This window comes from Rana temporaria, chromosome 3, assembly GCF_905171775.1.
Source record: "Rana temporaria chromosome 3, aRanTem1.1, whole genome shotgun sequence".
Lineage (NCBI taxonomy): Eukaryota > Metazoa > Chordata > Amphibia > Anura > Ranidae > Rana > Rana temporaria.
Window position 1 is genome coordinate 465,674,577 of NC_053491.1, and position 12,202 is coordinate 465,686,778.

A 12,202-nucleotide genomic window follows, 5' to 3' on the forward strand; every position below is an offset into this window, starting at 1 on the left:
ATAGCTGTAGTGTTTCCCACTGCGCCGCGTATAGACACTCCCCCTTGCTCGGAATTGTCCAATCCCGAGCAAGGGGGAGTGTCTATACGCGGCGCGGCACACTACAGCTATTCAAATGAAAGCTGTAATGTTCCCCGCCCGTATTAACTAAGCGGCGGCAGCGGCAGCAGCGCTGCGGCGGCATCTAGGTATGGGGGACATGGCTGCATCTATGGGGGGGGACATGGCTGCATATATGAGGGATATGGGGGACATGGCTGCATCTATGGGGGGGACATGGCTGCATATATGAGGGATATGGGGGACATGGCTGCATCTATGGGGGGGACATGGCTGCATATATGAGGGATATGGAGGACATGGCTGCATCTATGGGGGGGACATGGCTGCATCTATGGGGGGGACATGGCTGCATATATGGGGGAATATGGGGGACATGGCTGCATATATGGGGGACATGGCTGCATCTGTGGGGGACATGGCTGCATATATGGGGGACATCGCTGCATATATGGGGGGGACATGGCTGCATATATGGGGGACATGGCTGCATATATGGGGGACATCGCTGCATATATGGGGGGACATGGCTGCATATATGGGGGACATGGCTGAATATATGGGGGGGGGACATGGCTGCAGATATGGGGGACATGGCTGCATATATGGGGGACATCGCTGCATATATGGGGGGGGACATGGCTGCATATATGGGGGACATGGCTGAATATATGTGGGGGGACATGGCTGCAGATATGGGGGACATGGCTGCATATATGGGGGACATGGCTGCATATATGGGGGACATGGCTGCATATATGGGGGACATGGCTGCATATGTGTGGGGACATGACTGCATTTGTGGGGGGACATGGCTGCATTTGGGGACAAATTTAAAAAAAAGTATCGGTACTTGTACTCGGTCCTAAAAAAGTGGTATCGGGACAACCCTAATTTAATAATAATAATATAGAGGGATTTGCTTTGTTCGTATTTCATGTCTGAGGTTTACAACCACTTTATATCAGTCCAGTTTGCTGCATACGACTAATGATCCTTGGTGTCACGTTCTTTTCCCCGTAGATCCTGTCCGGCTGCCACTTCATGCCCCGTGTCGGAGTTGGCGAGGAGATCATTCATGAGTACCAGCAGCTGATCCAGAAACTGGACGAGCTGGTGAGGAAGATCTTCTCGGAATGGTCTCAGTTGGCGGACAGGCAGGCCACGAAACGCCTGGACATCCCTCTTATGGTCCGCAGCCAGGAGAAGCCCGGAATGCTTGACGTGAACTTCGATAAGTAAGTACAGGAGATTGGCGTGAGTCTGAGGATCGGATGGATCTTCCTCTAACCTTTGTTCTCCTTATACAGGAACCTGTTGAAGTTGTTTGTGGAGATCCATTACTGGGAACGGGTCCAGTTTGAGATCCCCCATTATGTGGTGGACATTTACCAGCGGCAGGAGGACCTCCGAAACCTGCGAGAAAACGTTCTCCTGGTGGTTCGAGCCTATAACAGGTGAGCAGTCCTACATCGCCATCTTGTGGACAGAGCTGATCCCTTTTTATTTTTTTCAGTACATTTTTATTAGCATTTTTAAACATAATGAGCAATGCATAAGGCTGCATTCACACCTAGGCGACAAAACGCCTGAAGCGTGACGCTACAATACGCTGGAGGGGAGAAATAACATGATTCTCTATGGAGATGGTTCACATCTCCACGCCTAACGCCGAAACGCCGAACGCCTGAAGCTCAAACAAGTCCCGGACCCTTTTTTGTCGCGGCATATCGGGCGGCTTCGGCGTTCTCCATACCCGACAATGACCTATACAAAACCGTGGTTAAAAACGCCGCGTTTTGTCGTGGCAAATCGCGGTAAAAAACGCCGCAAATCGCCTACGCCTAGGTGTGAATGCAGCCTAAGGGGTGCCAGCTTGCAACACGAAGGCTGGTAAAGATTTCCAGCATGTTGTTTAGATGCATAGATATTAATGAACTGAAATTCTTTTTTTTTTTTTTTTTAATCAGCAGCTACAAACACTGTAGCTGCTGACTTGACTTTTAATAAGGGCACTCAGGGCTGCCATCAGGGGGGCAGGGGCCCGGAGGACCCCAGGGGCCCGGATGGCAACCCTCCTTTTTATTTATTTTTGTTATTAATTTCTATTTTACTTTATTTTGTAAGGGGCCCGGATGGCAACCCCCCTTTTAAAAAAAATTTTTTTTTATATATAATATATATACATGTATATATATATATATATATATATATATATATATATATAGGCCCAGATTCACAGAAAAAGTACGCCGGAGTATCTGCTGATACTCTGGCGTACTTTAAAATTTCCTGCGTTGTATCTTAATTTGTGATTCACAAACAAGATACGACGGCATTTGGCTAAGATCCGACAGGCGTATGCCTTCGGATCTTAGGATGCAATACTTCGGCCGCCGCTGGGTGGAGTTTGCGTAGTTTTCCAGCGTCGGGTATGCAAATTAGCTTTTACGGCGATCCACGAAGGTACGCACGTTCGTTACGTCGTCGCTAGTCGGTTTTTCCCGTCGCAAAGTTACTGTTGCTATTGAGGTGGTGTAACAATAGACAGCCCATGTTAAAGTATGGCCGTCGTTCCCGCGTCAAATTTAATTTTTTTTTATTTTTGGCGTAAAACGTCAGGAAACACGAAAGTACGTTACGCACGTCGCCTTTCCAAAAACACGTCGGGGAGCCGTAATTTCGCGCAAAGCACGGCGGGAAATTTCCAAACGGAGCATGCGCAGAACGTTCGGCGCGGGAACGCGCCTAATTTAAATGGTACATGCCCCATTTGAATTAGGCGGGCTTGCGCCGGACGGCTTTACGTTACACCGCCGTAAGTTTACACGCAAGTGCTTGGTGAATCAGGCACTTGCGCTGGAAACTTGCGGCGGTGTAAAGTAAAGACGATACGTTACGCCGCCGCGATTCTTTATGAATCTGGCCCCTACAGTAAATATATATATATTTTTTATTTTCTTTATTTAAGGGCCCAGAGGTCCCCATGGCCCCGGATGGCAACCCCCCCCCCTTTTTTTTTTCTTTAAACATATTTTATTTTAAATTTTTACAAATTTTTATTTTTTTGTTTTTATTAAAGGGCTCAGAGGTCCCCATGGCAACCCCCCCACCTTTTCGTTTGTTCGTCAGCACCTAAAGCCCCGGATCAATTTGTGGCACCCCCCGCTTCTCAATTCACGCTCCCCCCTGCTTCTTAATTTTCTCAATTAGCGGTGGCATACGGCAACCCCCCGCTTCTCAATTCGCGGTATATCTACTTTAAGAAGTTCTCAAGACCTAAATGATCAATTAATTCCTGCAGTGCCAGTGCAGCCCCACTGCAAGGGATAATTTTCAGCACTACTGGAGTTGGGTTTTACCCCCGGAAGATTTGGCTGCTCAATGACCGGGCCATTTTTTGCGATACGGCACTGCGTCGCTTTAACTGACAGTTACGAGGTAGTGCGGTACTGTACCCAAACAAAATTGACGTCCTTCCCCCCCCCCCCCACACAAATAGAGCTTTCTTTTGGTGGTATTTGATCACCTCTGGGGTTTTTGTTTTTTGCGCTATAAACAAAAAAAGAGCGAAAAAAAAAAAAAAACACAATATCTTTTACTTTTTGCTATATTAAATATCCCAATTTAAAAAAAATAATAATAATAATTTCCTCAGTTTAGGCCAAAACGTATTCTTCTACATAATTTTGTTAAAAAAAATCACAATAACTGTATATTGATTGGTTTGCGCAAAAGTTATAGCATCTACAAAATAGGAGATAGATTTATGGCATTTATATGGCGTGTTTTTCTTTTTTTTACTAGTAATGGCGGTGATCTGCAAATTTTTTGCGGTATTGCAAAGTTGCGGCGGACAGATCAGACACTTTTGACACATTGTCGGGACCATTGACAATTACAGAGCGATCAGTGCTATACATATGCACTGATTACTATGTAAATGTCACCAGCAGGGAAGGCCGTTAACGCTAGGGGGCGATCAAGGTGTTAACTGTGTTCCCTATGGTGGGTTCTAACTGTGGGGGGGAAGGGGACTTACTAGGAGAGATGACAGGTCGTGGTTTCTTCTTTGTAGAAAAACAAGATCTGTCTTTTCTCCTCATACAGCACGGGGATTTGTGTGTTTACAAACACCCGTGCCCCCGCTCGTGCACGCGATCGCGCGTCGCCGGCCACGCGCAATGGTTTCCCCGCCGGCTTTTCGCGCCCTCTGGTGGCTCTCCTGGGCGAAGACGTATATGTATGGGATTTCGCCCAGGAGAGCCATTCTGCCGCAGTATATGTGCGTGAGCCAGTCGGGGACCGGTTAACCACTTAACCCCCGGATCATATGGCTGTTCAAAGACCTGAGCACTTTTTGCGATTCGGCACTGTGTCGCTTTAACTGACAATTGCGCAGTCGTGCGACGTGGCTCCCAAACAAAATGTGCGTCCTTTTTCCCCCACAAATAGAGCTTTCTTTTGGTGGTATTTGATCACCTCTGCGTTTTTTATTTTTTGCGCTATAAACAAAAATAGAGCGACAATTTTGAAAAAAATTCATATTTTTTACTTTTTGCTATAATAAATATCCCCCAAAAATATATAAAAAACTATTTTTTTCCTCAGTTTAGGCCGATACGTATTCTTCTACACACTTTTCGGAAAAAAAAATCGCAATAAGCGTTTATTGATTGGTTTGCGCAAAAGTTATAGCGTTTACAATATAGGGGGTATTTTTATGGCATTTTTATTAATATTTTAGTAATGGCGGCGATCAGCGATTTTTTTTTCGGTATTGCGACATTATGGCGGACACTTCGGACACTTCTGACACATTTTTGGGACCATTGGCATTTTTATAGCGATCAGTGCTATAAAAATGCATTGGATTACTATAAAAATGCCACTGGCAGGGAAGGGGTTAACACTAGGGGGCGGGGAAGGGGTTAAGTATGTTCCCTGGGTGTGTTCTAACTGTAGGGGGGGGTGGCCTCACTAGGGGAAATGACAGATCGCTGTTCATACATTGTATGAACAGAAGATCAGCATTTCTCTCCCTGACAGGACCGGGAGCTGTGTGTTTACACACACAGCTCCCGGTCCCCGCTCTGTAACGAGCAATCGCGTGTGCCCGGCGGCAAACGCGCCCGCCGGGCACGCGCACGGGAGTCGGTGGAGAGCGGGGCGCGCACACGCCCCTTGTGGCCTGCGCGAGAGCCGACGTATAGCTACGGGCTCTCACGCAGGGTAGCGCAACAGCCCGTACGGCGGCTGGTCGGCAAGTGGAACTAAACTCTCTTATCTTTTACAGCCAAGGTAGCCGCCATCTTAGCCTGTCAACCGCAATACGATGCAGTTTGCAAGTGGTTTACCGGGATTATGGTTGAAGATATCGGCCATAACCCTGGTACAGTTTTTTTTAGAAAACGGCCAACTTTCTCATGAAACCGGTCCAGCGTCTCATGCTCCAGTGCTTCTTGGACTTACCGTTGCCGCCGGTTTACCTGAGAAACGACCCAACGGTGCGGCCGTCTGCTCCCATAATAAATATAGTCCAATGCGCTTTGGCTGTACTTCTCCTTTAAGTGTACATCTGAATTACAATGACATTTGACTTTTTTTTCTCTTTATGTACTTACATTGTATCCTACATTTGTGTACGTCAAGGTTGTGCTGGAAATCTATTTTTTTTATATTTGAATTGAAGGCCACATTCACTATTCTTCTTATACTGGGAATGCCATTGTTTTACTCTATTTGTTGCTTTATGTTGTTTGTTGAAAAACATAAAGAATAAAGAAAACCTTGATGAATAATGTATCACAATTTGTTTTCTCTTTCTTTAGAAAGCAGCTTCAATAGAAAGGCCTGTCCCCTGCCAGCATGCTGCAGAGAATGACCCTTGCTCTCTGTGTGAAAGCAGTGGTCTCTCTGCAGGGATAGGACATACCCCCTGCTGAGTTAGACCTATAGCTTTGCGGTCAGCAAATGTCATGTTCTCTGCTGTTTGGAGAACTCTAGCTCCTAATCAGCAGGGGGAGTGTTAAACTTCTGTAGAGAGACCACTGCTTCCTCAAAGGCAGCAAGGATCCTTCTCTACAGGACGCTGGCAGGGGACAGGCTTTTCTAACTCGGGCCATGGCTGTTTTCTCTCCCCTTCCCCATGTGACAAGCTGGAGCTATGACCGTTGCCCCAGGGTTCCTGTTTTACGGTGGCTCTTTTCTCTTGAAGCTACCCTTGCATGCAGTGACTAGAGTTGTGTCTCTCTACACCAGGAGTCTCAAACTAGCGGCCCTCCAGCTGAAACGAAAAGTCAATCCTGGAGTATGGGGGCTCGGTCACAATGGAGACCCCTGTAGGTACGCCCCCCTGGCAAGGCACTTCCCTGGTTCATCTTCCTCATCTCCCATCCCTCCTCCAAGTTAGAAGACGGGCTGGAGACTACACTGTCCACTGTTACGACTATTTACGTTGGCAGAATGGCACGGCTGGGCATATGGACGTAGAGGTACGTCCCCTTTAAGTAGCCCAGCCGTGGGTCGCAAGAGCGCCGCCGGCGGCACACTCACGACCTGGTCCTGTGCTCCGTGACCGCGCTCGTGGGACCCGCGGACCCGATCGCCGCTGGTGTCCCCGTGATCGGGTCACAGAGAGGAAGAACGGGGAGAGGTAAGTGTAAACAAACCTTCCCCGTTCTTCTTAGTGAGCCTGTTACTTGTCGTGTGTTCCCTGTCATAGTGGGCGACGATCAGTGACGTCACATACCCAGCCACGCCCCCCTACAGTAATAAACACACATTAGGGAACACTTAACCCCTTTAGCGCCCCCCTACAGGTTAACCCCTTCACTGCCAGTGTAATTTTCACAGTAACAGTGCATTTTTATAACACTGATCGCTGTATAAATGACAATGGTCCCAAAAATGTGTCAAAAGTGTCCGCCATAAAGTCGCAGTCACGATAAAAATCCCTGATTGCCGCCATTACTAGTAAAAAAAAATACCTATTAATAAAAATGCCATAAAACTATCCCCTATTTTGTAGACGCTATAACTTTTGCGCAAACCAATCAATAAACGCTAATTGCGATTTCTTTTTTTTTTTTTACCAAAAATATGTAGAAGAATACATATCGGCCTAAACTGAGGGAAAAAAATGTTTTTTTTTTATATATTTTTGGGGGATATTTATTATAGGAAAAAGTAAAAAATATTGAATTTTTTTCAAAATTGTCGCTCTATTTTTGTTTATAGCGCAAAAAATAAAAAACGCAGAGGTGATCAAATACCACCAAAAGAAAGCTCTATTTGTGGGGGAAAAGGGACGCCAATTTTGTTTGGGAGCCATGTCGCACGACCGCGCAATTGTCAGTTAAAGTGTCGTAGTGCTGAATCGCAAAAAGGGGCCAGGTCCTTTAGCTGCAAAATGGTCTGGGGCCTAAGTGGTTAAGATCAGCTTTTTTCACTTGCTTTCAGCTATAAATTTGTTTCTCTCTTCCTTTCATGCTCCAGGATCATAGCGGCTCTCTCCGCAGAGGAACGCAGCCTGTTCAGAGAAAGGATCCGCTTCCTTGATAAGAAGATCCAGCCGGGTCTTACTAAGCTACACTGGTCTTCCAAGGGAGCATCCAGCGCCTTCATTAATGATTGTCTCCTGCATGCAAGCAAGGTGAGCATTCTAGGAGTCAGAGGTCAGTGTTCGCTTCCCTAACACAACACTAATGCCTCGTACACACGATCAGTTAAACCAATGAGAACGGTCTGATGGACCGTTTTCATCGGTCAAAACCGATCGTGTGTGGGAGCGCCATCAGTTATTTAACCTTCGGTTAAAAAAAAGCCAACTTGCTTTAAATTTAACCGATGGATTCCTAACCGATAGGTCAAAACCGATCGTTAGTACGCACAACCATCGGTTAAAAATCCACGCATGCTCAGAATGAAGTCGACACATGCTTGGAAGCATTGAACTTCGTTTTTTTCAGCACGTCGTTGTGTTTTACGTCACCGCGTTCTGACACGATCGTTTTTTTAACCGATGGTGTGTAGGCGCATCAGACCATCAGTCAGGTTCATTGGTTAACCGATGACAACGGTTCATCAGTCCGCTCTCATCGGATGGACTGATCGTGTGTACGCGGCATTAGTAAACAGGGAACGCACACGGTTGCGCCCGCTGTTTACCCTTTATGGACGCACCGCCCCGGTATGTGCTGATAGGGAATACTGGCAAAAGAAGAGAGCGATGTGCTGATTTCAACTGTGGGGTAGATTCAAGAAGCAATTGCGCCTGTGTAACCATAGGTTACACAGCGCAATTGCTTACTTGCCCCGGCGTAACGAGTGCTCCTGATTCAGGAACCTCGTTACGCCGACTGCAGCCTAAGATCTGCGCGGCATAAGGCTCTTATGCCCGCATATCTTAGGCTGCATTCTTGCGGTGGCCGCTAGGTGGCGTTCCCGTTGTGCTCAGCGTATAGTATGCAAATTGCATACTAACACCGATTCACAACGTTGCGCGACCCCTGCGTACGTAATTTACGTCGTTTACGTACGGCGGTTTTCGCGCAAGGCTGCCCCTGCTATTAGCAGGGGCAGCCCATGTTACGTATACCTGTCATTCCCGCGTCGCGAAATTTGAATTTTACGTAGTTTGCGTAAGTGAATCGTGAATGGCGCTGGACGCCATTCACGTTCACTTTGAAGCAAATGATGTCCTTGCGACGTCATTTGCCGCAATGCACGTCGGGAAAGTTTCCCGACGGAGCATGCGCTCTACGATCGGCGCGGGAACGCGCCTAATTTAAATGATTCCCGCCCCCTACGGAATCATTTAAATTGCGTGCTCTTGCGCCGGGCATTTTGCCCGGCGCAAGAGCTTCTGCTCCGTGAATCAAGGGCAGCGGAGCAAATTTGCGGGGGCGCAGGGCAAAAACGTTGCCCTGCGCCTCCGTAAATAATGCACAATTCTATCTGAATCCGGGCCTGTGTTTTTAATTTGATATTGGTAGGAACAAAGGGCCAGATTGACGAATATCTGCGGCGGCGTAACGTATCCCCTTTACGTTACACCGCTGCAAGTTTGCAGCGTAAGTGCCTGATTCACCAAGCACTTGCGTGTAAACTTACGGCGGTGTAACGTAAAGCCGTCCGGCGCAGGCCCGCCTAATTCAAATGGGGCGTGGACCATTTAAATTAGGCGCGTTCCCGCGCCGAACGTTCTGCGCATGCTCCGTTTGGAAATTTCCCGACGTGCTTTGCGCGAAATTACGGCGCCCTGACGTATTGTTTGAACGGCGACGTGCGTTACGTCGTTTCGTATTCCCGGACGTCTTACGCAAAAAAAAAAAAATTGAAATTCGACGCGGGAACGACGGCTGTTCTAAAGATAAGCCATGAAAAAGCAGGCCTAAGTTTGCGACGGGAAAAACCGACTAGCGACGACGTAAGAGATTGCGACGAACACGCGTATCTTCGTGGATCGCCGTAATCAGCTAATTTGCATACCCGGCGCTGGAAAACGACGCAAACTCCACCCAGCGGCCGCCGGAAAATTACACCTAGGGTCCGAAGGCGTACGAAGCCGTACGCCTGTCGGATCTTAGCCAAAAGCCGTCGTATCTTTTTTGTGAATTACAAATAAAGATACGACGCGGCAAATTTGAAAATACGCCGGAGTATCAGTAGATTTCCTCTGTGAATCTGGCCCAAATTATCCATCATGGTGTATATACTGTATGGTGTGTATGGTCATTTTCTTTTTGGGGCTTTCTATAAATGTCATAGGCGTGCACACAGGGTGTGCCAGGTGTGCCCAGGCACAACCTTATCACCCTGTGCAGAACTGATTCCCCCTACTGACCTGGTTTCCCCCCACAGCACTGCCAGCTTCCCCCCTCTCCCACCGCTTGTTGCTGTGGATGTTTTAGGATGAGTGAGGGAAGGGGCCAGTAAATATGCCATTTACCGGCCCCTTTCCTTTCTGAATGAACATTGTGAGTGATCGGTAGAGTGTGTTTGAGCTTTGGGGGTGCACACCCTAATGCCAAAGGCTGCTCACACCTGTGATAACTGTAGACATATAGCCGGATTCATAGAGAGTTACGCCGGCGTATCAGTAGATACGCCGTCGTAACTCTGAATCTACGCCGGCGTTAATTTAAGCGTATTCTGGAAACCAGATACGCTTAAATTAGGCTAAGATACGAGCAGCGTAAGTCTCCTACGCCGTCGTATCTTAAAGTGTAATTTTTAGGCTGACCGCTAGGTGGCGCTTCCGTTGAGTTCAGCGTAGAATATGTAAATGACTAGATACGCCGATTCACGAACGTACGTGCGCCCGTCGCAGTAAAGATACGCCGTTTCCGTAAGAGATATGCCGCGTAAAGATAAAGCTGCTCCCTAGAAGGCGTAGTCAATGTTAAGTATGGCCGTCGTTCCCGCGTCAAAATTTTAAAATTTTACGTTGTTTGCGTAAGTCGTTCGTGAATAGGGCTGGACGTAATTTACGTTCACGTCGAAACCAATACGTCCTTGCGGCGTACTTTGGAGCAATGCACACTGGGATATGTACACGGACGGCACATGCGCCGTTCGTAAAAAACGTCAATCACGTTGGATCACGAGTAATTTACATAAAACACGCCCCCATCCTCATTTGAATTAGGCGTGCTTACGCCGGCCACATTTACGCTACGCCGCCGTAAGTTAGGAGGCAAGTACTTTGTGAATACAGTACTTGCCTCTCTGACTTAAGGTGGCGTAGCGTAAATACGATACGCTACGCCGCCTTAAAGATGCGGCGCTCTACTTGAATCTGGCCAATAGATTCAGAAACCTCCCTTGCTGTAGTTGACTTTTCTTTTGTTCCTTCCAGATCCAGCAAATTGTAGACAATTATAAAGCCTCCAACTTGAACATCTCCCGTTGCGCCCAGACGATCAGCGAGTCTCTGTTGCTGCACATTGATGGAAACCGAGTCTTCCGTGATATGGAGTTCCGGGAAGCTCAGGTGGAACATCGCCGGGCTGTGCAGAGCCGCCTGCAGAAACTTCACGAGGAGATCTGCTCCTTTATGAGGACCACATATGAGGTTTTCAAGGCAGATGGACCAGAGGTACTTTAATATTGTCCCCTTCAAGGTTCTCTTCTAAGGTTTTTTTTATCATTCCATACAGATAGATCAGACATGGATTGTTTGTCTATTAAAAAATAAAAGTCCAAGAAGAGTTCTACGCCAAGGCTTACATGCAATTCAGGCTTTGCTGATCCGAGAGCTATAGGTCTGACCCAGCAGGGTGTGTGTGTCAAACGTCTGCAGAGAGACCACTGCTTCCTGACAGGGACCTCCGGACCTTTTTTTACAGCATGCTGGTGGGGAAAATACTTTTCTAGGCTGTGGCTGCACCTTTTGTTTTAGGCCTCATTCACACAGACGGACCGTTCGGGTCCGCCTGTCAGTTTTGGCGGCGGACCTGAACGGCCGCTCCATGCATCCCTTATGGAGCGTCGGATGTCAGCGGAGACATGTCCGCTGACATCCGACCCTATACGATCTGCTAAAAACAGACGTATGGGGGGCACGTCCTCATCCATCCATGCGGATCGGATCGGGTAAGATCTGATGAAAACGGACATGCTGTCTGTTTTCATCAGATCGCTCCATAGGAGACAGCGGTGCCCGACAAGCCCCTCCCCGCTCAGTGAGCAGAGAGGAGCTTGTCATCCGTCGGCTCAGCGGAGATCTGCGGACTGATCTCCCACTGAGCTGGCAGGAGCAGACGGACTCCGTAGGAACGGATTCCACCTCATGTGAATGCACTAAAATGGTGTAAAGTGGCGTAGCGTGGGGGGTGCAGAGGGGGCCCTGGCTGCTGGAATAACATTTAGGGAGCCGAAATCCCGCACCAGGCAGTGTGTCGCTGCCGTCTCTGTCCCCCTAATGTTTACTTTCTGTGTCCCTGAGCTCAACTGCAGCTGGCGGGGCTGGCCTATCTGTGATCGTGGCAAGGCTGGCCTATCAGTGATCGCAGCGGTGCTGACCTATCCATGATTGCAGCCGGGCTGGCCTATCAGCGATCACGGCGGGGCTGGCCTATCTGCGATGGCGGTTGCTCCTGGAGTCCCGTCTTTGCCTCTACCTCATTGTGAACACCGC

At 48.1% G+C, this 12,202-nt stretch overlaps 1 protein-coding gene across 1 annotated transcript in view; it reads left to right on the forward strand.

Annotated features, from left to right (window-relative positions):
- Window positions 1–12,202, forward strand: part of DNAH2 (dynein axonemal heavy chain 2) — a 402,999-nt gene that overhangs the window by 135,600 nt on the left and 255,197 nt on the right. The window contains exons 13-16 of the mRNA XM_040346833.1: window positions 1,084–1,298; window positions 1,371–1,517; window positions 7,558–7,714; window positions 10,922–11,161. Coding sequence (XP_040202767.1) covers window positions 1,084–1,298; window positions 1,371–1,517; window positions 7,558–7,714; window positions 10,922–11,161 — 759 coding nt within the window. The remainder of the gene's footprint in view (window positions 1–1,083; window positions 1,299–1,370; window positions 1,518–7,557; window positions 7,715–10,921; window positions 11,162–12,202) is intronic.